This window comes from Hemibagrus wyckioides, linkage group LG01 (genome assembly GCF_019097595.1).
Source record: "Hemibagrus wyckioides isolate EC202008001 linkage group LG01, SWU_Hwy_1.0, whole genome shotgun sequence".
NCBI classification, from domain to species: Eukaryota; Metazoa; Chordata; class Actinopteri; order Siluriformes; family Bagridae; genus Hemibagrus; species Hemibagrus wyckioides.
Genome location: NC_080710.1, coordinates 12469180 through 12496513, shown reverse-complemented (window position 1 = coordinate 12496513; position 27334 = coordinate 12469180). Strand labels below are relative to the sequence as shown.

Sequence of the window (27334 nt, the reverse complement as noted above, 5' to 3'; positions counted from 1 at the left end):
TATTATTATAAAAAGAAATCGCTACCTAGATGGTGTCTAACGATAACCTTTCCCGTGCCTCGAGCAAAACAACAGCAAATTCAGGAAGTGTTACGGACTCTGACTCTTAACTATCAAAACAGACAGCACCGATGTCCAAATATCTTAAATTACAAAACAAACATTTCTCCGATGGATGTTTAATAATGTCCTGGCCAGTCTTATTTGAGTAAAGACAACAGTTTTGACTCTTTAGCAGTAGCAGATCCTTCTGTTACCTGGGAATCAGGTAGGCTGTGATCATCTGCTCTACTTCCTTATTTCTTACTGCTCCACTAAAACCATAGCTGGGGAGACTAAAAGAGAGGCATATGACAAAATGACACACTTTATCATGATAGCTGATTGTTTAAGGTCAGTGCATGTTTGAAAAGTCGACTAGAAGAGTGTGTAAGTTGTGTGTCTGTTCATTTGCAGCATGTATGAACCGTATTACGCTGCTGATTTTTATTTACACTAGAGTGTGTTCACGGGGCTTTGCAGGTATATGTTTCATTTCTATTTATTAAGATAGATTTTTCAATTTAAACCTGCTAGTTGAAGTAAAAGCCCCCAATACCATTCCACTGACTATATTCACAACACTAAATTGAACTAAACATTTATTTATTTATTTAAGGACAAGTTGCTCACAGATCTTGAGAAACTCTGCTGAAGGAATAAGGTCTAAATAAATAAGGTGCTGATTGGCTGCTTCCTCTGTGGCACACCCTCTAGTGGTTCGTGTTTACACACCAAAACGAGATCCGCATTTTATTTCCCAAATGAAGATAAAAAAAACGCACATAACTTTGTCTAAGAATTATTTAATGAATCGAGCTATTTAGAGTGTGTGTTTATCTCTGGGGTTTAGTGTAACGTGAGCTGTGTGTGTGTGTGTGCTTGGTCGCAGCGCAGTCAGTATGCTTGCTGCTTGGTGCGTTATGAATGGTTGCCATGGAAACGTGGAGAGCAGGTGCAGGATGCTAGCTAGAGTTCTAGCGGGTGCTTCTAATGCTGAGACTCATGATAATGATGCTAATGATGCTAATGTCTCTCATGTGTGCTGAAGTGAGTGTAGACCTTACACATTGTCATGTCCCCTACCCTTTCTTCTAACCTTTCTCTGGCAATCTAATTCAGATAAACTCTCATACTTGACAGCATTTATTACTTCTCATTAACTGAGGAGCATATATATTTACTAGTTGTTGTTTTTTTCCTCATTCATACATCTTCAGAAATCCTTATCATGTCAAGGGTTGTGACGCCATGCCACCTAGCTAGCTTTTGTAATCTGACCTATTTATATCAAAAAGAGTAATTGATATTATGGTATTAAATGATATTGGACTGTATGTGAGTTTGGGGCAGTACAGTGGTGTAGTGATATTGGCACTTCGCAGCTTCAGGGTTCAGGCTTCTGAGCTCGCTTAGGTCACTGTGTGAAGTTTTGCATGTTCTCCATGTGTTTGCGTGGCTTCTCCAGTTTCCACCCTCCTTCCAAAGACAAGGCTATGCTGCGTTAAATTGCCTCTAGGTGTGTAGCAGTGCATGCATAATGGCCTGGTGAATTCTCCTGCCTTTCACCTAGTGTTCTCAGGATCCACCCTGACTAGGACAAAGCTATTATTGATGATGAATTAATTAATTTGTGTGTGTGTGTGTGTGTGAGAGAGAGAGAGAAATAAAATCAGTGAAAACTATGTGCTGTTTTGGTTTCATAAATTACTGTAATATGACAACAAGATAAGATCGAACATTGTAACAAATCTGGTTTAATGCAATTTATTCACATCCTGTTTGTAAACGAAGTTGTAAGGTGTTCTTGGACGACAGCGCAGTCGGCTGGATCATACCAAGAACTCATCATACCATTCCACCCATTTGTTTTTTTTTTTGTTTTCTGAATGCATGCTGTACAGGGCATGCCTAAGCCCTTGAATGTTAGAGCTCAACACTCTCTTTGTTTATATCGGGTGGCTGGTATTTTGTGTTTGAAGATTCTTACCACATAAAGGTCATGGCTTTAAAAACCTGCCTGGCAAACAAGTGTCCTTCTGAACTACAACCATAGACTGTCAAACGATTGACCGAGATATTAAAGATAGGTATTTATAGTGTTATGGTAAATGTTTTCACCAATTAATCGACAGTGCTGGGCCTTTAGTAACACCTCTCTAGTATTATTGTATCACTCTCAGCTGAATGAGCCCTAAGGCACAAGCAGAGCCCTACGGCTCAGACAGAGATGACATTAGCATTTTCAAGCCCTTAATAACTACTATTTGTCTCACAGTCTGTGAGAAAGCAATGTGCATAGCTTAGGGTGTTATTAGGAGCACTATTGTCATCTTAAGTTGAGCTCATTCAAACCACTAGACCACTATAGAGGTTTTATAAATTTGTACTATATATAAATCAAACTGACTGGCTGAAAGCTTTCTACTCTGTGATGTGACATTATAATTAGCATTAGGATGCAGTTTGCAGGGTTAAACACAGCATGCCTCAGAGGTGATACCACACAGAGACTGAGCTGTTTCTGTGCCAGGCTGTCTTTAACCTGTCACAGCAAGAGAGATGGTTCTGTCAGACCACTTCCTTTTGCCTGTGCTGCACTGAGGACTTCAGTAATGTGATAAAAACCACTTCCTGTTATGACTGCTATCATTGGTAACCTGTTGCTGTATGATCATCGACATGACAGAAAGTGTTTGTGAATTCAGGGCTGGATTAAATAAGGGAAGGCCTTTTTGCATGTTAAAGCAGATTGCTGCTTGCTGCTTGGGAGATCATTTCCGTCACTCATTGCTAGCACACATACAGTTGATACGGCTGATTATATGCCAATAATGATGTGTTTTGCAAGTAAAAAAGCTATAATGATGCTATTAAAAGATAAACTGAGTCATCATTACAATTCAGTATTTCACTACCTGAGACGTCACATCATTTAGTGTGATTACATTTTGTCGTTTACAATCAGTTAGTGTGACAAACAAGATCAGCCAGTTCGAATCATGCAATTTACCCCATTTCATTTTGGAAGCTACTAGCCAGCGTATGAGGAAAGGGATATCGTGGTTATGTCCAATGAAGTAGAATGAAAGAAGAATGAAAAGTGTTGGTTTTACATGATGAAATATTTGTTTTATAAGCATATCAGAGGTATTGCTGGCCAGGATTCCAAGAGATCAAAATTGCTCTCTTGCTATGCTCTCAGGGAGGCAGGCATGGCATATCTCTCCTTTATCAGTTCCAGTGACGATTGCCAATCATGGGCATTTGTGAACTCTTGCATGCAGAAGGGGTGGATAGCGCTTTCCTCCATGTGTGTTACACTGCCTTGTGATGCAGCATGAGCAGCAGTTTAAAAAGATGCAGTCGGCCGGTTTAACATGTCTCAAGGAAACACATGACAGCCTTCGCTCTACTGGATTGGTAGCTGACATATGATGGGGAAGGCCTAACCTGTGGGTGAGAACGGCCTAAGACTGATTATTAGGGAGCAAATCAGAGATAAATAAAAGTAACATTATTAATATATTGGTTGATCATAGATCATGTCTTGTTTCTGTTTGCCATTCAAGCAAAATCTTGTCTATATATCTGCTTAAATGATTTTATTCATTTCCTCACTACCCTGAAATTAATTCCTAATTCTCAATAAAGCTGAATATCAGAGTCTAAACACTTATGATCTGAGTAATCAAGAAGCTTTTGTTGATTTTTGACATTTAAGCATGTGAAAAACACAACTGCTGCTGATGACGCCCAAACAAGTTTCTGTATTAGTAAATTTCTGCAGTAGTGCTTAATTTTCTATAATTCTGTGGTAAAAGTGTGTGTACCTCAGTGGGCTTTGTGATTGCACTCAAGATTTTCTCACAAGGTGGCTCTGTTGGAGATCTTTTGTCATTCACCAGAAGGTCAGGTTCTGATGTTTAGTGACACCTTTGAGCTCAGCACTCGATTATGCATGTCACTCCAAGCAAACTAGGAATTCAGGTTATTCAGATTCCACCTGTCTGTTCATTATGTGCCATTAGGCTAGCTTTCTTTCACCTTCAGTAAGGATTGGTCCTACATTTATTGTAATTGAAAACACTCTGGGGGGGGTAAACGTTTGTTTACTTTTATGTCTACTATGGATTGGATTATAATGCTTTACACTGAGGATGAATTTGAAAACCCTTTCAGAAGGTGTTTTTTCAAAACAGCATCTCCAAGCATCTCATTTGTGACGTTATGACAGAATTGTAACACCGCCTGTCGCTGGTTAATTTCCGTTTCAGCAGCTCAGAGGGTGTCAGTCACCATCCTCCTATTTCGAGCTTCACTTAAACCTACGCACATTTCAGAATGCAAAAATCCTCCTCTAGTTTTGCCTTCTTACAGTAAAACTGAACCTTCCATTCAGGAGATAAATAGGTTAATGAACTCAGGGTTACCGTAATAAAGCTTTGCAACACAGCAGAGTGAAACTAGCTTTTTGTTGGTATGCACTGAGAATAAAAAAAAAAACAAAAACAAAAAAAACCCCTCAAGATCAGCAGTGAGCCAAGAAACCATGAGTTTCATAAGCAAACTGTGAGTCAATGCCTTAATCACCATAATTAATGATATTAAGGTTTATATGAATGCATTTGTTCTAAAAAAATGAGTGTTTCTACAGCAACAGCTCATTAACTGAGACTTTAGTGGTGGACATTCACATGATTTAAGGCTTACAATAAATTTAACAAGAGAAAGAAAGAAAGAAGAATGCACATATATTGCTTTCTGGAAGGAGATATTTATTTAACTTTAACTGACGAAAACCTCAATCTCTCTCTCTCTCTCTCTCTCTCTACCATGAAGTAGAGTACCATCCAGTTTCATTGCTGCCCCATAACAGCCAGTGTAGCTAAAAACAAATAAATACATCATTGTTAAATTAATGTCAGACAAAAAGTGTTTAGGGCTCTTGAGTGGTGTGACAAAAAAGCATTGGCTGTGTCTTCTATAGATCGTTTAAATCTCAGTGATGCCACAGCCATCTGTGGCTGGTTGACTGGCTTCATGTGTCTTGAAGGAAGCATGTGTTAGGCTGGAAGGAAGGAGAGAGCCGGCTGCTTTCAGGGACCAAATTGGGGAGAAAATGGCACTGGGGGTTAATTGTTGACAAACTGCTAAGATAGAATAGGAATAAAACACTGCTGCTATAGGATAATCAAATATGCATTGTGGTATTTTGCTGCTTACTGTAAGGTACACAGGTGCAGGTATAGCAAGCTTTAATGAACATAGCACTCAAGACAAGTCTAATTCAGAAGTCGAACGTCGGGAGACGCGTCAACAATCGATCAATATAGACTAGGGCAGGCAAGAACATGTCAAGAAAAACAGAAACAAGATCCAAACAAAGGCTTTGGATCAACTGGTGTGATAACAGAGCGTATACGTCTCTCTGAAGATGCAGGTGTAGTAAGTGGGGCGAATGCGGGTGTGCAGGTGATCGTGTCCAGGTGTGTGCAATGAGTAATGGTGAGAACGTGGAAGTCAGAGTGTCTGTTATGGCTGTGAAGTGTATTCCTCGGCGGCCATGTTTGTAGGTCACACTGTATTCTACGAGTCATAGCTCTGACTCCTGAATCCAGCACTTACTTTTTGCATGGCTTCATGGACTGCTTCATTATGATTGATCAATCAGTCTATTTGGAGGTCTGCTATATCTAAGAAATATTATTATTAATATTATTTAAAATAAATTTTAAAAAATGTAAATTAGAATTTTTATTATTATTATTATTATTATTATTATTATTATTATTATTATTATTATTTAATCATCATAATTGTCATAATCATGCTCCAAAAAATTTACACATAAATTTTATTTCAAGTCTAAAATTTCACACTGCTTGGCACATGGAAAACTATATATATGTAATTTCAGTGAAATCTTCAAACAATACAAGATTAATAAACAGCTTATGGAATTGCCCAAAGATAAAAGCCCTTTGTAAACTTAATATATTTTCACTAAAGGTCAGAATGAAGCTGCCCAAGAGGATAAGTTTGCTGCTTGAAATCTTTATTCTGCTTGAAAGGAAAATGATTCATTGTGGATTGCATATGCAGTTGGAATTTATGGGAAAAATCCAGTGATATCTCCGTATTAACCTGATAACTTTAAGAAAGAATGAATGTTTAGTTCAGAGAATCTCCTGACAGAATGTTTCAGCGGTAGAAAGTGGTTATTAGTGCCTATTAAAGCAAAAGAAATTTGGACAAATTCTATCTTTATCTATATCTTTTATTTATATATTTGTCTTTTTCCCCCATACATGCAAACAACACAATAGTAAAACAAACTATTCAATAATGAACTGCATTATAATATAATTAACAACAACACGACTCAAGAAATATTATATAGGCTTAAAAACAGATCACTATCAAACCTGACTAGTTTGTCACTATTCTAGAGTAAAATGCTGGAGATGGTTAGTATTTTGAAGGAAAAGATCATGTCAGTAGAATTTGATGGGGGAGGATGACATGAATGATGACAGTGCCTCCAAAAAAATTAACCTGAGAGGCTATTATACTTGACTTAAGTGGTTTTAGATGTATTTCTGTACATCTGTGTGTCTTGTCAGTCTTGTGCACACAACAGAGCTGATATATATGCATCATTGCCAGGGTTGCCAGGTTTCAGCAAACAACCTACATCCCCAGTCCCTCTACATCTCAAAAATCACACTTGAAACAAGTTCAGTAAAATTGGGGATTGGAAAATGGAGACGCATAATTCTTCTTTTTCTTAGCATGTGGGGAAAAAAAGGACAGTGTAGTGCACACATTTTTCTAATTCATGGACATTGTCTACTACATCATTCCCATTTAAATCTCCTGATCTGTGCAGTGTATACTGTATATCATAGCATTCACACACGATTAGATTGTATTTGCAGTAAAACAATGCTTTGATGCAGAGAATTTGTACTAGCCCAGTTTGGGGGCAGATAGATTCCTGCCCCAATGGTCATCTATTAACACAACCATTAGTAGTTCCATCTTTTTGTCCATCACAATAGGTATAATAAAAAAAAAACTGTGTAGCTAATAAGGGGCAGTAAGCACACTGTCCCACGATTGTGCAACATTTAGAACGACGACCACATCAATGGAACATCAGCTTTTGTTTGTCAAATAACAACATTCCTTTTAAAATGCTGTTCATTTCACATGAGCTGTGAATGAGGAGTTAACAGTGAAGAATAGCGTTTGTTGAATGGCTGACAAGCCAACACTGAGCATCTGTCTTATTTTGGCTCTTTCTCAAAAGATAAGCAATTTTAGTCATGTCAGTTATGTGGGGAAGCAACAGCGATCAGCTAGCTCTCTTCCATCGGATGACAAAAACCAGTCAGGGAGGGTGAAGGCTAAAATAAGCTTCCTCCATGACACGTAAAGCTATCCGAGACGTCTTTTTTAAACGGCTGCTCATGCTAAATCACGGGTCAGTATAACGCACTCGGAGGAAAGTGCTAACGATACTGAGTACACATTAGGCAATATACTCATGTCAGTGTGTCAGTGCCTCCCTTCCAGACAGCACAGGCAATTTTGTGATTGTAGCATCATTGTGTGATAGGGCAAACATTGATGAAAAAATACAATTAAACTGCATTTCCCAGTCAACATAATCCATCTGTCCATTTTCTGTACTGCTGATGTTATACAGGGTCATGGGAAGCCTGGAGTGTATTCCAGGGGACTCGGGGACAAGTCAGGGACTAACAGGCCAGGGGAAGGGCACCATCATGCATATACACAAACACATTCACGCACTACAGACAATTTAGAGATGCCAATCAGTTTATAACGCATATCTTTGAACTGGGAAAGGAAATTGGAGTATGAGGAGGAAACCCCCGACGCACAGGGAGAACATACAAACTCCAAACACACATTCTTGCTGCTGTTGTTTTAAATCATTTTACAAAAATCCTGAAATGTTTATAAAGAGCCCTTAAAGCTCTGTTTCAACATGCAAATGAATTTTATTATTGCCTCTTCCTTTAACGTATGCTCAAAGTCTACTTTGAATGTCAACCTCGACGCTTAAAGACCAGACATGGCTGACTCTTTCTCATAGCTGAATTGTGCATATCATCTTTTTAAATTTATCCACATGTACCAACACAGTCTACAAATCGTGATGAGGACCTCTGTGTAGAAGAATCACACAGCTGCTTCAGAGACGTTGCTTCTGGCTCATGTAATGCTTCTTTGATTGAAAGTTTCAGAGAAAGCATTCTAGCACATTCTGAAGCCTGAGAATTAAAGCTCTGGACGATTACATCTAAAAAGCTTCTGGGTCTTATTAATATGCTTTTATGTCTTTATGGGTAATCATCTTTGACAATCTACGGTCCATTACCCACATACTCATACTTGTGCTTATAATGTGATTCTGGTTTCACACACACACACTGTTAAAAACATTTCAAGCATTTTTGAGTTATTACAATAAAGTTTTAGCTTCCTCAATGCAGAACATGTGGCCTAATAGTACCTCTAGTACCTGGAGGGCTTGTGAGCTAGACTTCCATCTTTGTATCTTTGAACATCTGAATAATATGAGCACGACTAGTGTCTGCGTGCTTCTGGTTGTGCAAGGTTTCCTCTTGGTTACTGATTCACATGTCTACACCTGCCTGGGAAAGTATTCAATAACATGATATTTCACTTCTTGCAAATCATTCAGTGGCAGAAATCTGATTTATCGTAGCATTTATCTGTCTTCTGAGATATATTTAGAGCAGTGGTGGCTCAAACGGTTAAGGCTCTAGGGGTGTAGGTTGGGGATTCAAGCCATTGCACTCCACTACCAGGCTGCCACTGTTGGGGTCTTGAGCAAGGCTTTTAACCCTCTCTGCTCCAGGGGCAGTGTATCACGGCTTATCCTGGTGTCTGACACTAACTTCCACTGTGCTATAATGTATATGTCCCCAAATTCTTCTTTATATGCCTGACTTCTTAACTGCCATAACAATGACTTAATTAAGTGAATCATTTTATTGCCTGTACTCATTGCATGTTATAGCTAAAGGCGAAAGGGTATCTTTTAAACAGCAGGGAAAACCACCTGGGACATTTCCACCAAGAAGCACTGTTAAATGTCTCTCGGAGGGACGGGTTCAGGCCTGCTGCTGCTGATCAGCTCCAGTACTTTCCACCACCCTCTTGAGACTATGATTTAGCTATATTTAGCTCTCTTCAACTCATTTAGTATCACTGTTCTTTGTCTTCCTAAGCAAGGATAAACTGTGGGTTTATAGTGCACTGCTACAATCTCTGATCTCTGCTTCATCCGTGTTTATCTAAGCGTGAGAGATTAAAAATCTGATGCACTAAATACAAGATCTATTTAGATGTCAAATCTCTAAATGGATTTATTCTTTATTTTCATCTAATCGTACCCTGTTTTCCCTAAAGCGATGTTAACCTACATTAATATCTGTGACCTAAATGAAAAGAGTCTTTTTCCTACATTCCCAGCTCCTATTTTTAGTGTTAAATGCCTGTTTATATGGTTTTAGTTCATACAGATCAAATTACATTGTTTACTGGCTTGTCATTGCTGGCTGGTTAAGGGTTTGGTTTTTTATTTATGGGAAGTTATTTTAGCAAAATGGAGCTGAGGCCTGGCAATGGAGCCTGCAGCTGAGGAAGCAGCTTTAATTAATCCAGACAATTAGCTTTGTGAAGAATAATCTAGTTAATGACATAGCAACACCCTGTTTCGAAAACTCTTAAGAAGCAGATTTGTTTCCTTACTCTTGCTGAAGCTTTATGGATGCACTATCCAGTGTTAAGAAATGATCACTAGCCCTATTCCTGGGAAAGCCGATCAAGCTGATGGATCATCTGGAGCAGATGTATATCACTGGAATGGGAACTGAATCTTGTTGGGATGTAGATTTCCTGCCACAGGAAAGCTTCCTGTAAACAAATCATTTTATTTTCCGAGTTTCATCCTCAGCATATGGGTTGAAGGATATCTGATACCTTTTGTACACTTTTCTGGCCATGAGCATCATAATCTGCAGGGTTGCACTCAGATCGGCTGTTTGCAGGTTTCTGTTACAGCAGAAAGACTAAATATTTAATACTGTTACACAGTAAACCCTTTGGAGCAAGATTTAGTCACCCTACCAATGTAAATCTTGTGTTTAAGTGCGGTTAAAGAATCTAAAGCAGTTGGAAAAATGAGATAATGGTGTTTGCTGAGTTTTCTACAGGACATGTAAACAATTTTAGATGGTCCAGTTGAGCTGTGGTATTAAATTTTGTGCTAATCTGACCTTAAAATCCAGTATAACATAAACCCAGTTGAATAATTTAAGATAAATCATGTATCCTTTGTTTATTAGTAAGTCAGATATAGAATTTGAAGCAGTTGGTGGTTAGAAGACAGGCTACAGAAGCAGGTGGTTGTTTATATGTTAGCAAAACCTACCAGACATTATAGAGCCACTGGTAAAGTCTCTGGCTCGCTACACATTGGGACACTGATTATTTTCACTGACTTTATTTCCTCATCAGTCACTGTAAATACGCAAACATATCCAATTTTTATTTTTTAGTATCTCAGCTTAATCACACACATTTCTGTCATGATACTTCAAGCAGGACCTGAAAGTATTTCCAGTCACTGAACATACTGAGCATCGATGCCGCCCGGTTTTTGTGGTGCATTGTGGGAACAATCCAATGGACCTTAAAATGTCCGACTTTCTGATCAGTGCCCAGACTACTGAACCAGACAGCTGATTAGCTAAAGCTAATAAATGTTTTTAAACTAACTTACCCTAACCTTCAGTTTTAACCCACTGACCTGTAAAATATAACCGTATTCTGAACATTCCAGTTTCAGAATACAACCCTATAAAGACCAGATTTTTCATTTCTCACTCTGGTAGATATGTACTATTGTAGTAAATTAGTATTTTATAGTAGTTACTGGAAAATTTGCATCTGTTTTGTTGTGCACATGTTCAGCATTGAGTTTCTTTGTCATGTTACACTTCACATTTGTGCTTAATGACTGATATGAAAGTAGACACTTAAAAATTTGTATTTTTTTCCTAAGTATTTCTGTTTGTACCTAGCCAAATAGGGGCAATAGTTTTCATAGATAAATGTTTCATAGAAAAATCTTCAAAGTAAATGGTGACATCAAACTCATTTCTGCTCTCTGAGATGCCCTAAGTGCTATAAGCATCTAAAATTCTTTAATTGTCTCCAACCACTAAAATTCTGTGTAAGATTATCCTAACAGAGGTATACTGGAGGTATATACATTTTATAACACCGACTCATTTTATATCAGACTTGCTGCACTAAAATAATTCCTTTGTTTATACTGATTGGAAATGTCTGATAAGTGGATTTTCATTTCATCTGTGTACTGTGTGCTCTATCCTATTGGCACTGAGGTGGTGGAATGAACTTCCCCTAGATGTCCTCACTGAACGTCTTCAATGCCGAACGAAGACATACCTCTTCCTGAAGCACTTAAACTCACTCTTATTTTTCCTGTCTGTTTTATGTATAGTTGTATGCTGTATGTTGTATGTTTTTAGGCTGATGGTATCCTAAGTCCGTGACCTATTGAACCAGAGTTAATGTATTCATTGGCAGAGACTTCAAAGCACTCTAGTACATCACTCTGGATAAGAGTGTCTGCCAAATGCCAGAAATATTAATGTATTGGAATCTACAATTACATATGGAATACAACACACACACACAATTGTATACAATAACCTCTAATTCCTCATGTACATGTTCTCTTAATTAGGTTCTCCTTGGTGCATGCTTGTGCTGCGTGTTTGCTAACAGAAAGCTGAGGGGCGAACCTCAGAGAAACAGTCTTTGTGTCTGCTCAGCTGGTGCTGGAGTCCGAGTCGCTCAGAATGTCAAACACTCAGAGGACAGCTGCTTATTCAGCCATATTTCCATTCAGGCTAAATTCCCTCTCTGCTTTTACACAGAGAAACATATAGCATTTGGACCCGTTCGGATGTGAATTTTGAACTGTCATGAGCTCGAGTCAGTCGTGTGTCGGTACACGTTTTGTTTTGAAATTGAAGAGCCAAAGCTTGTGCTCATGAGTTCCCCTATCAGCAGGTGCCTGTAAAAAATACATTGACGCTGCCTTTAGAATGGAAGTTACCGTTATTTCTTCTGGGTTTCACTTCTGATATGTGAATGACATTTTCATTTCCTAATATTGATTAATTTGTCCTACAGCAGTTAGTTTGGATAACAAATTTTGGGAAATTTTAGCTTGTTTATGGATTTGGTAGGGTTAGGTTGTGTCTAACCTCTTCTGCTTTTTTGCGAAAGGTAAAATATTACGACAAATAAACTACTTGATTGTCATACTTGGTTAACGCTAAGTCTAGTGACCCAGATTACTTGCGGCATCAGTGTGCATGGTGTTCTTTCGGCAGACTAGATGGCAGCATTGAAACCAGCTGACTCAACTGTATATAGTTGTTAAAATGGAAAATTCATTAAGGTTCTCATTAGCGCCTTGTAAGCCGGTGGAACTATGCAGTCAGCCTTCATCCCCGAACCGGTGCCTCATCCCACATGGGGTTAATCCTAAAAACCCTTCACTGACACACATACACGTGTTCTCACTGAGCAGTTTTCCTCTTGTGGATGTAATTACGGTGTAGGAAGAGCTACTAGACACCAGTCACAGCATGTCCATTTACACCTCTTAGTTATTTCCACCTTTCACTTACAGAGCTCTGGGATCTGTCCTTTTCCCCTAAGACACTTATTGACGCCTGTGGAAAGGAGAAGAGCCAGGAGAGCACATTGAACTGCTCCTATGTCTGGCAAGAAGTAAAATTACCCCCTATACACTCCTAGTGTTAACCTGTGATTCTGTAAATGAGCTGTGTTTCTTTGGGTTAGGGGTTGAATGTGCAGCACTGCTCTTCCTTGCAGTTTTTTGTCTTGCACAAATATACAATAATTAACTGAAGGAGAAACATACAAGCTGCTGGAAGTCCACCAATAAGAAATAAGACAGCGACAGTGGCAGAAACGGAAGCAGTGATGAGAGGAAATGTGCTTCGCTTAAAGTGACTTGGCATTTCCTGGTTGCTTAACAGAAGCAGAGAAACAAGGCAGAAAGTCAAACAGTAAAAGAGAAAGAAAGAGAGAAAGATAGAAAGAGAGAGAGTGGGAGAGGGAGGGAGTATGAGTTTGTATGAGGTAGAACAGAAGAATGTGCCGGATGACATGAGTAAGAGTAAATGTTCCTGAGAGTCGTAGCCGTGGTGCCTCTGAAGAGACTGGGGTTCCAGTGCCCCCCTTCATCTTCCCTCAACTGCCATGAGACATGGACTGGCCCCCAACAGAACAACAACTGGTAATCATCAGCCTTCTGTTTTTCCCAAGGATGCAAAATAGCTACGAGCGAGTGTTTTTAAAATAGTGCATCGTGCTCTTGTTTTGTTTTGGGTTTTTTTTTTTTTTCCAAAAAAAAACTTGAGGCATTTTGTGTATTTCGAGCGTATGACTCCTTTGTGGTGAGGTTGATGATGAGCCAACTTCCTCTATATAATGATCAAGTTGTATCACTGTATCGCAGCGTCTGCGTGTAGCATGTTTTCCAACAAGCATCTTTTTCACTGTGTTCTAGCTCTATGACTCAGTTCCACACTTTAGTGGAAGATGCCATGTAGGCTGTTGACATCTGGCCATCCAGACATGTCTTGCCATCAACTTGTTCTAGAGATGAATGATGCTGGTGGCTTGTTGTTTGACAAAAGCAGGAATAAATGACAGCATGGTGACATCTGTACTATAATCAGGAAAGCTGCAGGATGTTGTGAAATACCGCAGTTAGTAGTGAATTTGATTACAGGCAGTATTTTAGAGTAGATTTTGTGCTCCATGTTTAATTGTTTTAGTTTTTGATCATTGATCACTGAATTCAAAAAGTGATGACATGGAAAAATGAGACACGAGATTTATACAGGACATTATTCGATGGTCCAGTTGAGTTGTGGTATTGAATCTTGTGCTAGTCTGACTTTAAAATCAGGTCTAACCTAATCCCAGTTGAATAATTTAAGGCCATGGACCCTTTATTTATTAGTAAGCTGAGGAACTTCTCCTTTAGTTAATGACAAAATGATAATGATGAACTTTACACTTCATCACTTCACATCTTCATTCCTTCCACTGAAACGATTAAACTTCCCTCTTTGATGTTTTTGCACAAATTTGGGAGTTATGTAACCGTGCAATGGTGTAAATTCTCGACCGTTCTGAGCCATTTGAGACAAATCTAGGTTCTCACATTGAACCAGTCAAATATGTGGTTTGTGTCTTGCAATATTCTCCCAGTGACATCACACTGAAGCAGCCACTGCAACATCCTGTTTCACCAACAGCAGTTCTAGCAAACTTGGGAGATAACGTACAGTATGAAACAAGACATACTGTGGCTTCACAACTTACTACACAAACATCCACGCAGCTCACGTAAATGGTTGAGAACGATCATCTTCCAGTGAAGCCTTGTTTGAGTCTTCATCAACATTTTTAGCTTTGGTGTTGCACAAAGTATTGACTTTTTACAGACTTTTAACACTTCCTTTTAAACAGACTAATGTTGCACTCTCAGGGTTCCTCAAGGGTTATTTGGATACCTAAGTGTTCCTCATATCTTGGAAAAGTTTTGCTTGGAAATTTTCTGAAAAGACAACTCTCTGTTGTAGCATTTATGTTTAAGTTGCAAGCCCCCCGTTTTCCTGTCTTTTGTTTGTAAGTTTGTGTTTCAACTTGGGCAAAAGCATGCGAGTTATTCAGTCCTGCAACCTTGTAAAGCTCAGGGAGGGGGAAGGGAGGGGGGGCGGTCAGTCCATAAGTGGGTGAGGAAGAAACAGCAGGCTATAAATAGACAACTTGATCAAGGGCAAGACATTGTACAGGTGAACACATTAAGCTCATCAACCAATGACAGTATAGAACTGAAACCAAAGCACAAGGCATGACCTCAAATCAAAATGATGTGAAAGCAGAGTTTATTGTACTCGGTACTGTCCCTTACCCTGAGAGTGACAATTTCTTTACATGATATCTAACACATTAGTGTTTAAAACAGATGCAGAATCATAAAAAGCTCCCAGTAGGGAAACCTGCATTACAAACGAATTAAGTTTTCAGGGCTGTTATCATCTACAACATATGGGTGAAGATGTTTTTTCCATAAACTAATCTCCTTAGAAGCTATTATACAAACTCAGAAAGCAATAAATCACAATTTGTCTCTGATTTATGCACGGACTTACAATGAAGTATTTTTGTCTTTTATCATTTTTGTAGCTTGCTATTAAAGTCTAGAGGATGTTATAGTGATTTGTGTCAATTATTCCTTCCTCTGTTTTGCAGAAAGATGTTAGCTACCTGCAGCCGTGTCTGGAAGCTTTTGTGGCGTCCTTCGAGAAGGTCATCGATGTCCAGTCGCTGGAGCCACGCCGGTGAGACAGTCACACACTGACTAATCTAAAGCATCAGGAGAACTTGACACTGGAGAGAGTGAACACAGCCAGTGTTGAGTGTTAGGCGTGAAGGAAAGCGCTGTCATCCTTCATGCAGCCATGAATCTTAGTCGTGGCATAGCACTTGTTCACTGGAATATGTGTTCAAAAGTTTCACAAAGACAACATTCATTTTAAATCGTTAGAAACTCAGTAAATAAATTATAAGGTTTATACAAAGAAACTTTGGAACCATGGAACTGGTATCAGTCATGGATCCTTGGTTTTTATGCAAAAACTTCTACCACTGACTGCTGTAAATAATTAAGTAACTCCTGTCAATGTTGTTGTTTTGTTTTGAATCCCTGCTCATACCCTAGAAGATTGTGTAGAAAGCAAATCATTGAATCACAGAATGTCTGAATGGTGCAGTAGAAAAACTTTCTCTCTATCGTCCAGAGATCGCATAAACATCCATGGTCAGGAAGCCAAGAGACCAAAATTACCCATGATCTCTCTTCTCTGTCAATCACAGCCAAACACTGGCATCTGAGAGCATATATATGTGTAGAATCTGGCCGTTGTTGCTGAGGTAGCGAACAGGTGATGACATAAGAGAGGTGAACACATTAGGTTAATCAATCATATCAAACCAATGACAGCATAGAACTGAAACATAAGCGCATGGCCTCAAAGCAAAAGCAGCACTCAATGTAGTCGGTACTGTCCCTCAAACTGTGAACGGGAAATTTGTGATTTCGTGCGTTTTCATTCAGCCTGATTTTACATGATGTCGAACACATTGGTGATTGAAACAGAAATTCTGTGTTAATGAAGTGCTAGGCTAAGAGATCAAAATGGCTCATGCTCTCTTTCCTGTCAATTACAGCGACACTAGGCAATCATTGGCATTGGCAGTGCACTCGGTACTGTCCCCCACCCGGAAGACGGGGAATTTGTGACTGTTGCCTGTTTTCATGTAGCTTGATTTTACATGATGACATGTTAATAAAGAGGCCAAATTTTCCCACGCTCTCTCTTTTCTGTCATTCACAGTGACATTAGCCAATCATTGGCATCTGAGAGCATATGTATGTGGAAGAGGGCAGATAGCTATTTCTTTAATGTGTATTACTCTGCCATGTATGCAGCACTTTGAAAAGATGCTGGTTGACTGGATTCAAGCTTTCTCAGATTAAGCACATGGTAACCTTCATCATCCTGAGGTGATCGCTGAAGTGGTGGCTGGGAATTAGGGGATGATTGACCGGAAAAATGATATTCTATATCATACTAGTTAGTCCAGTCCAGTCTATATAGCATGTAAGAATTGATTACACCAACACCAACTTATAGCAACAACACCTCTGACCTCTATCTCTAGTTCACTTAGAGTTGCTGATTAACACCTGTGTCCTCAGGCCTAGTATTCTATATCTCCATCATCATGTCTGTAATGTTGTATTTTTGCTCATACAGTAACTCCTGTTCATATGTCTGCAGTCTGGAGGAGTGGAATGCTGAGGTGCCTGTGGTGCCGCGAGATTTTCTCGTGTTCCTGGGAACGCAGCTATGGCACAGCGTCCTGCATCTATCCGGTCAGGAGCAGAACAACAGCACGCCTCACCCGCTGCTCCTCATCAAGTTCTTCATCATCATCTGCAGGCAAGGGCTCACTAGTGCTCCATGTACTGCTTTGTGTTTTTCTGCTGAAGTTCAATACACCTCTTCCGAACCTACTACTGAATAACACAGGAACTGGTTCCTTTTTTAAGTTAAATGCAACACAACTATTGCAAAGTCCTAGAATTCAAAGGAATGAATGAAGCTTGTGTTCAGTTAACAGGAGTCTAACACAATGCTGAATGGTTCTGCAGGTGAAATAAAACAACTTACTTGTTATGTTAATGTTGGTTATAGTTTATTTGCTGGTGAGTTTTGTTCTTCGAACTGGTTCGACAAGCACAGTGTCAACAATGGGTGGGAACGGTGTATCTGTGTTTAAAGTAACTGTGAATAAACTTGCAGGAACATGGAGAATATCGACCCGGAAAAGACCCCAGGCTTTGTGCTTGAAACCATCAAGCTGTTAAACTACTGTCTGAATCAGGTACACTCATAATTTTGCAGCACTATGGCACAACATGTATATTAGATAGTATTAAAATGTATATATGTCTACATACGTTAAGCTTTGTCTGTTTGATAAAAAAAATCACTTTTAATATCATATTATTAATAATGTTATTATTTAATGAACGAATGTATTTATTGACTTTTGTTACAAAGGTAGAAAAGTGAGTTCATCCTTCCACTACACACTAAGGAAACTTGAGCCATTTACAAAACTCATGTAAATCTGTGTTTAAAAGGCATGGAATGTGGGTGTGGTATGTTTGGGTGTGTTCCAGATAAAGAAGAAACCTGAGGAGCAAAGCAGTCTGCAGTCAGTGGTACAGCACTGCCTGCTGCTCTGTGAAAACCTCTTTGACCCTTATCAGACATGGAGGAGACGGCAGGCAGGGTGAGCGTGTTTTGTGTGTGTGTGTGTGCGCATGCATGAAAGGGGCAGGGTATTAACCCACATCAAGAATGTGTGGGAGATGTACTGGCCCCTGTGTGAGGCTTACCCATAATAAACACAAACACATACACAAAATATGTACACACAAATACATACAAAGACACACACTCTTACCATATGCACCATCACACAAAACACTGTTTCTATGTTTTTGTCCAACACAGCACACTTGGTGTGTGGTTAAGTGTGTAAATCATGTTCTTATGTTTGTGTGTGTGACTCAGAGAGGAGGTCAGCATGCTGGAAAGGAGCAAATATAAATTCTCCCCTCTCACCCTCCCAGAGGAGCTACCGGCATTCTTTCATGGTACACCACACACTCCTTTCAACAACATTTCAACACACACACACAAACACATACACACATATATACAGTACCTATCTAAGTCCTTTTGTACTGATATGAATTTGAATTTCTGTCATTCTTGATATTGAAAGACATCATTTTGGACCAGATCCTGAAAACATGTGTGAGTGTGTTAATATGAGTTTGTCCAGGATTTTGAGAGCTGATAAAGTATAGACTAAACAGGCAGTTCAAGCATGTTTGGTCAGCATTAGTCTGCTTCTACATTTTAGATTGTTCTTACTCACAGTTTTATTTTTGTGTCAATAAATGAGGAACCTTGCATCACAACTGTTCGAGGAAATACAGTAGACTTAAAGTAAACACATGCATATCTATCTTTTAGCTATATGTGGCAGTACCACCAGGATTTCCTGATTTTGTGATCATGGGATTTAACGCTTGCAATTTTTTAAAATTACCGTCGATTTTCCACAAATGTGATGTCATCACAATTCTCTTCACAATCCAATGTATTCATCCTCTTCAACTAAATCGTGTGGAACATGTGTACAGTTATCATATAAAGTAATTACATATGTGTGTCTTCACTGGAAGGAATTTAAAAAGAAAAATCTTGAGCTTGCAATTTTGCCAATTCAAGCACAAATATCTCTGCAATTCGCACTGTAAATTTTGAAGAAGAAAAAAAGCATTCTCAACAAACAAGCATACAAGTCCACATTTAAACTCCATGTGATCCTGGAGGGACTGATAGGAACATCACACATCATCTCCTACAGACACAGAAGCACTTTGCTGTGCATGTCTTTTGAAAGACCTTTGTCTGAAACCCCCTGTTTCTCTAGAAATTTTATATACTCTGCTTTTACTTGTACTGTCCTTCTACATTGTGTGCATATTTGGTGCTGGCTGTGTGTGCAGACTGTCTGCAGGAGAGCGAGCGAATTCCCGATCCTTTGCTCCTGAGGCTGGTGCATCTACAGGGAGCTGTCACCAGTGGATGCAAAGTAAGTTACACTCCCTGTCCCAGACTGATTGATTTTTCCTGACATTTTCACTGACTGTGTGTGTGTGTGTCTGTAGAAGAATGGCCTGCTCTCCATCACACCCCATGTCGTGGAGGATCTCATGTCTGTTCTGCGCTCCTGGTGCCTCCGTCCTGCCCAAGATGAGCCTAAGGACCCACAAGTGTTGCGCATGACACTGCGCTGCCTGACCGCTATGATCCACCTGCTGCACTGCAGCAGCCCCGCCGAAAGGCAGGTGGAGATTAAGACCGTGCTCAACAACTATTTCCAGCTGCTCAACTGGAACAGACCACCAGCCAGCGACCAGGGAGACAGCCTAGCCTGGGAGGAGAGCATCATCACCCTGCAAACACACATGCTCAGTAAGACAAGCATCTCATGTCCGAGCTTATCAACCGTCATTTATCTGACATCAGAGTACGCTGTGTCAGTTGCCTTTTACACAGCGCTGTGATCTATTGTGAATGGATCTCAAACACAGCTCTCTTAAAAATAGAAAAAGAGCCTACCATTACATTTATAACCTAGCTCAGGGTAAAATAACGTTACTGCTAAAATGATATGCAGTTTACAGTGAAGAATCAGTTATCAGTGTGATTATCAGCCTCCTCCATGCCTCATCACCTAGTGTTAAATAATCACTACACTTCACAGTCGTCTGTGTTTTGATGATGATGTGTTAGAGCACTGCAGTATTTTTTCAGTATCTGATTACACATGAATTAGGAGTATGTTTTTGTTTTTGTTTTTTTTGTTTTAACTTGCTCCTTAAGACAGCAATTTTGTTCAAAAGTTTCATCTTTTTTCAGCTGTTTCCTTTTCCCTTTTCAGGGCTGCTCCACCCTGCAGACTCACTACAACACTGCTCTGACTCAAAAAAAAAAAAAAAATCAGATAATAATCCACTGATCCCGCTTTGTTGTAATACAGGGTCAGTTTCTTCATGTAGAGAAATAGAGAAGTGAATTTAAACAGATGTTACTTTGTCCGCCTTTCCATCTGATCACTTCTCCAATGGCACGACGTACTGTTTCCTCTTTATTACTGTACGCTGTAGTGTGAGCACCGATGAGAGAGGATTTTTATATTTGGCAAAGTTCTCCTGCTTTTTTAAAACCAGTGCTGAGAGCAAAATATCTGATGATGATGCTGTTTTTGATGCCTGAGTTTCTGTACATGGGAGAAAAGATCAGCTAGTGGAGATATAAAAAAATCGCACGAAAAATCAGGTCAGATCTTTTTCTGATATTAATGTGATAATGTCAAGTGAAAATATTCAAGTGAAAAACAAGCGGACGCAACAAAAGAAGAGAAAAAAAAAACTGTGTAATAACCTAGTTTCATAAGTATGCGCACCCCTTAACTAATAGGCACCTTTTTCCTGTAATAGAGCACTCAGTGTATTTGGGTGTCTGCAGACATAGCACATCTTGATTTAGTCATTTTAGTCCACTCTTCCTTGCAAAAATGCTCCAGATCTATGAAAACATGAGGGGATCTCCTGCATACAGATGTTTTCAAGTCATTCCACAGGTTTTTGTTAGGATTTAGATCAGGTCTCTGACTGGGACTTTTTTTATCTTGACTAGAGCCCCAATCCCAGCTAAATAGAAGCAGCCTTATAGCATGATGCTGCCACCACCATGCTTCACCATGGGTGATAAGCTTATTATGTTTTTGTGCTGATTTTTTTTTTTTTATCCCTAATCATTTTTGCCATGTAGTTTAGGGTGATTTATATGTGCTTGGATTTATTTATTTTTGTCGTTGAGAAAGGATAGTCTTGTCACACTACCCTGTATCCGAAGAGATTCTAAGAGATTATCACATGCAGCACAGAATCCAGATGTTCCAGCACCTGCTTTAATGTTGCTGGATGTCTAAGTTTTGGTTTTATTTTTCTATTGGTTTTTCATTAATGGTGAAAGATCTGACTTGATTTATCTTGGCTTCATTTTTTTTTTTTTTACATCACAAATGCCTGACATTTTGTGTAGATTTTTTTAATTCACTGTACAATGTACACACCCAACAAAATCGAGAGTGAAAGCTTTCTGTCTCACGCTAGTATCAGGGCAAGATTTGTGTTGTGGAGATTGTCTTTGAAGCGAAACCTAAAGAGAAGGGCAGTATTTGGTTAAATTTTGAGTTTCAAAACAGAGCGCCAAAATTGTGCTCTAGAGCTTCAGTTCAAGTTCAGATTAGTGCATGTCTGTAAATATTATAACACTCTGTCCTCCTGTAGATGCCATCCCGGAGATCCTGCAGTGTCCCGACCGACCCGTGCTGCAGGCCATTTTTCTGAACAATAACTGCTTCGAGCACATTCTCCGTCTCATCCAGAACAGCAAGGTCAGTGTACATACTTGCGCACACACACACAAGTCTCTGCAATGTGCTCCACACAGTGTTGTGCTGTGGGCAAAACTCAGGAATCACATGTTCAGGGCTAGGATAGAAATACACAACCCTGAAATTTTAAATTATTAAATCTTATTATGTATTCACCAAGTTGTCAATGCTTTAGGTACCCTTTTTGCTGTCTGTCTGTCTGTCTGTCTGTGTTTTATATCTATCTGTCTATACATGAAAGCATAAGTACAGGCAAAAATACAGACAATTCTATACCAAAAGATTTTTCTTTATTATCCCCCAAAAAAGAAGAGTTAATAGCAAAGAAAATCTAAAGTCTATGACCCCCCCTCCCCCCAAACACACACACTTTTTTTTTTACATGATATAAATATCCTCTTAATACCCTTTGTGCTCACATTGTGTTCTTATAACTAGCTCCAAGCTCTTTCATATCCTCTGAACTGATTTTTTGGATCATCTCCTCCTTTGCCCTGAGTCATATTTAACTGTCTGTCTGCTGTCTGTCTGTCTGTCTGTCTGTCAACACACACATCATCAATTTAACTTACACAATATGTATAGCTAGATTAAATGTCTGTTTGTGTATAAGACCGAGAGAAAGGGATTGAGAGAGTAGGTTGTAAGTTCTGTTAAGGATTTCAGCAGTATGATTTTGAAATCTGGGTAGTCCTGTGGTAATGCTCTAAACTCAGGATTAGGAAGAGTTTTTATCTGTTTTTTTATCTTCGTTTACCATGTTTTTCTTTTAAACAGTGGCTACTGCTGAACACGTTTCTGACATCTGTGTTTATTATGTGTTTTTCATATTTATGTGTGTTTGTGTGTGCGCACGCTGCAGCTCTATCAAAGCAGCAGGGGTAAAACAGAGTATGAGGCTCAGTGTGACCTCACCATGCGTTTGCTCACAGAAGCTAAAGTGGAGCAGGTACTTTCCCTTGAGGGCCCGTCCACAGGAAACTCACCCTCCTCATTACACACATACACACACGCACACACACACAAACATATAGTTTGCTCACATTTTTTCCCTTATCAACAAATATCTTTGTGCATGCGGTCCTGTTGCAGACGCAGACCTGCAAACATGCACACAGGAAAAACAAGAAACTTGTTTTTCGTCTTTGTTTATCCACGGAGGGAGAGTTTACTGTTGGCGACCGTTTGTTCTGCTTGGGTGCATGGGTTTACTTTTGGTGTGAACGTGTATGTGTTAACTTGAGATCTGTGTGTGTGTGTATTGTTGCCTGCAATGGGTTATGGTTTTGTTGCATGTGCTTTCTTATGTAACTGGGTTCATGTGGAGAAAAAGGGTGTGTTCGGTGAGGGTTGATCGGTGTTGGGGTTGTGGGTCATCATGCATTTTATGTTTTGTGTTAGAGATACAGAATTTTTGACTGTTTGTTTGGTTGTGTGTGTGTGGGTTTGCATGTATTTAGTTAAAATCTCCAAAAGAATATATGATGTTTTTGACACTGGGCCTCATTTATCAAACTGGATATGAAAATAAGAGCATGTGTACAAGGACTCAGGAAAATCCAGTTTATCACATAAATGTTTATATCCCACATGAACCTTAACTGATCATCTTCGAATCATAAATTAAGGCGAGGCAGGTTTATTTATCAGATACGTTTAATAAACGAAGGCAAAGTGCTTCACAAAGCTAAACATGAAACAAATGATAAGGAGGAATTAAAAGACCCAAAATTAGTAACCTTATTTACTCAGGATTAAAAGTCATTGAGATTAAATCTCTTTTACGACAAACAAACTGGCCAAGATTTAACAGATATAGCACTAAAGGTGCCAAGTACAAAGTCCTGAGGGTCAAAGGATTGGGAAATAAATAGTGTTGACAAACAGGTTGTCTAATGTAAGAAGATGTTATACAGACGAAGTGCTGCAGCTGCATTACTGGAGGCATTTCCTTCACCTTTCAGGTGTCGTTTTATTGTTTTCAGCTTTCTCTGAGCTTTGCCTTTTATGGTGTTTTTGGGCGTCACTAAATATAAATCAGACATGCTATGAAAGCATTTGGTGCTTTTTGTGCGTATGAAGAAAATCAGCATTACAGAGTAATTTGTCAGGAATTTTTAGCTTTAGCATTTACACTGCTGCTTATTGTCTGAAAAATGAGGCCCACTTCGAGAAAAACAAATAAAAACACTTATGCACCTCAGAAATACCCTGTGTGTATATGTAAACTGGATTTACAGATTAATAAATGCACATACACACAGATGTAGCTGCATTCATTGGCCATTTTATCAGTGACTTCCATGCATCGCATACGTGTTTCACATGTGTATCCGTCAGCAGAAAGAGTACACCACAGAATCACCTCTGTGTGGTGACACTGACGTGGTAGTGACATGGTGTTTTCTACAGCACGGTATGAGTGTAACAGCCACATCAGAGTTGCTGGGCTACAGTCAGTAATTCATTGTAATCAGGAAGGTGTATGTAATAAACTGGCATCTTGGCTCATGTGTGTGTTTGCAGGTCTGGGAAAAAGGTTCTGACTGCATTACAGTACATGCCATTGGAGTCCTTACTGCCATCATGAGCAACTCCCCTTCTGCCAAGGTATGTGTTAATCATATACACACATGCACACCACATACACACACACACCTCAGTGACTTCATCCATACGTCAAATCCCCATTTCTTTAGTGCCTTTGAAGTAACCCTTCTACTCATTTACCTCTCTGACCTTTTTCATCATTACTAAAGTGCTGATATTTAAGAAGGTTTAAAAGCTTGGTAAACACACAGAGGAGAAATAGCTGTAGATTATCTAATGCACATTGTTTAAACGAATGATATGAAACCACAGAATGATGCCAGGATTTTCTTAATGGTTTAATATTTTTTCATTCCTGTCAGCAGTTTTATGTATGTTTATGTAAAGTGAAATTAAAGTATACAACTCCATGGAGGTGAGATTGGTGCTTTTGTAGAAAATCACAATGTTTCTGTATTTTGTGTTATGAAGTTCTATTTAGGTTATGAGAATGTTTGTTTTTTCTCGGCTTTTTCCTTTGCAGGAGGTCTTTAAGGAGCGCATAGGATATTCACAGCTTTTTGATGTTTTAAAAAGTCAAGGGCAGCCGACCAAACGGCTCCTCCAGGAGCTCATGAACATGGTACGTGAACTCGCTCACAGTTCAGCTGAAATTTTGAATGTGACCTTGATAAGAATATGAAATGAATATATCTCACGTCTCGCCTTTTGTGTTTCCACCTTTTTATTTATTTTTTTTGTTTCCCTCGCTGTTTACTCATGCTGTCCCTTCTGCAGGCAGTAGAAGGCGAGCACTGCCAGGCTGTCCCACTGGGAATCAGTAACGAGCAGCCACTGCTCCTGCTTCTGCAGTGGCTTCCTGAGCTGGGCTCTCGCTCTCTGCAGCTGCTGGTGTGTGAATGGCTGTTGGCCGTGTGCCGCGGTTCTTTGGCGTGCCGCTCTGTGGCCGTGGAAGCTGGTTTGGTGGATGCCGTGCTGGATGTGCTAAAGCAGGGGCCTGAGCGGCTTGAGCGCCAGTGTGCAGATGCTCTGTTAGGCCTGGTGCAGGAGCTCGGCTCACTCTCACTGCGCCCTCATCACCTGAAGAGCCTCTTAAGTCTGCTGCGCACAAACCCAGGCTCAGCACCTCATCCTTACTGCACTCGCACCATACGGGCACTCGCTGCAATGGCCGCCCACGCCCAGACAGGCACCAGCGCTCTGGAGTACTTTGACCTCACGCCACCCATGGCTGGTATCATGGTGCCCGCTATAAACCGCTGGCCGGGTAATGGCTTCGCCTTTCACGCCTGGCTGTGCCTCAACAGCAACTTCCCTCCTCCAGTGCACCAACACCACTCTGAGTCGCACCTCACCATGCCTGATAATACGCTCCGCATGACCAAGGGCCCTCGCCGAAAACAGCTCTACAGGTGGATTTGTTTTTATGCGCAAATACATTACTTGAGTTATTATAGTGCAAGTGTCAATGTTCATGATTATTAATCTAAATAAAAGATTATCTGTGTCCTTCTTGAGTACCTGTGGCAATGCATGAGTCAGGAAATGTCTTGTCTGTATAGGTGATGGACTTAATATAGTATATAATTGGTTCTCCTAGCTTCTTCACGGCAAGTGGGACAGGGTTCGAGGCTTTCTTCACCATGGAGGGAGTGCTGGTGGTGGCAGTGTGCACCAAGAAGGAGTACATGGCTGTTTCACTGCCTGAGCTGCCCCTTAACGATGGAGTCTGGGTGAGTGAAATAGACGCTATGTACTGCACACACACACACACACACAAGTTCTCATGGCTAGTGCATGTAAGGCACTTATAAATAAGTTGTCCCCTTTTTTGTAGCACTCTTTAGCAATAGTGCACATCTCTGGTCGAAGGCCGTTCGGACAGAACCTGGTCACGATCTACGTGGACGGAAACTCGTGTAAGACAGCACAGCTGCGCTTCCCAACACTCAGTGAGGTAAAGAGGACAAAATAAGGCATAGAATCTCAAAAACATGACTTGGGATGGTCTATCATTTTGTTTCAGAATTGAAGCCAGAATATATTAAAATACAAATATATTTAATAAGTAAAGTGGCAGAATCTGAGCATCTGTTTTACTGACATCATATAATTCATTCATTCATTCATTGTCTATACCTGCTTATTCCTAGGACATCATATAATTATGTTCATTAATTATTTCTCCCTCCAGTTTTGATTGTCCAATAATTATGACTCACTGTGTTTAATGAATTGTCTTATGATGCACTGTGTGAATCAAAATTTCCATCTCCACCTTCCAGCCTTTTACGTCCTGTTGTATTGGTTTAGCGGGTCACCGCACCACCACTACCACCACCTCGCCGACTCTGACTCCCCCAGTGCACTCATCTGAGCTGGCATTCCCTCTGTCCATTGGTCCTCCAGCTCTCACCCGTTCTCAGTCTTTCCCAGCCTCGTTTGCTGCAGGAGGCGGAGGACGCTGGGGTTTGGGCAGAGATGTCCCTGTCTACACCATTCCCGCAGGACTACAGGATACAGAGTGGGGCTCGCCGTCATCGCTGGATGGCCTGCTGGGCACCGCCTTTATTTGTCACGAAGCACTGCAGCCTGCACAGACACACACACTCTATATGGCTGGTGAGAGTTTTACACACGCACACACACACACACATACACAAATGTCCATCTCTGTGAACAATAGCAATATAATAAAGAGCATACCTTACATGTTTCAAACATGACTTGTACAGAAATGGCATGGCACGCCCACACATACACACAACTTTGCATTCTCACACACAAGCAACATCGTTTGCTGAATATAAACGAAATTAGACTGAAAATGAATAAATAATTGCACCACCACAGCATGCTATCAATTAAATGTAAACCATATGTATTTGAAACTTGTGACAAAATGGTGCATCACTTCTACATA

General features: G+C 39.9%; 1 protein-coding gene across 8 annotated transcripts in view; it reads left to right on the top strand.

Annotated features, from left to right (window-relative positions):
- Positions 1-27334, top strand: part of nbeal2 (neurobeachin-like 2) — a 55328-nt gene that overhangs the window by 544 nt on the left and 27450 nt on the right. For 2 of the 8 annotated variants that reach the window (XM_058374945.1, XM_058374702.1), the window contains exons 2-16: positions 15499-15587; positions 17091-17246; positions 17610-17697; positions 17999-18111; positions 18396-18478; positions 19403-19488; positions 19565-19871; positions 21755-21861; positions 22724-22810; positions 24388-24471; positions 24935-25033; positions 25189-25823; positions 26012-26144; positions 26249-26368; positions 26697-27033. In XM_058374945.1, the coding sequence (XP_058230928.1) occupies positions 15499-15587; positions 17091-17246; positions 17610-17697; positions 17999-18111; positions 18396-18478; positions 19403-19488; positions 19565-19871; positions 21755-21861; positions 22724-22810; positions 24388-24471; positions 24935-25033; positions 25189-25823; positions 26012-26144; positions 26249-26368; positions 26697-27033 (2524 nt within the window). Of the gene's footprint in view, positions 1-13210; positions 13469-15498; positions 15588-17066; positions 17247-17609; positions 17698-17998; positions 18112-18395; positions 18479-19402; positions 19489-19564; positions 19872-21754; positions 21862-22723; positions 22811-24387; positions 24472-24934; positions 25034-25188; positions 25824-26011; positions 26145-26248; positions 26369-26696; positions 27034-27334 lie in introns of those variants that run through there. The other 6 variants (XM_058374548.1, XM_058374476.1, XM_058374780.1 and 3 more) reach the window with 5 other exon arrangements.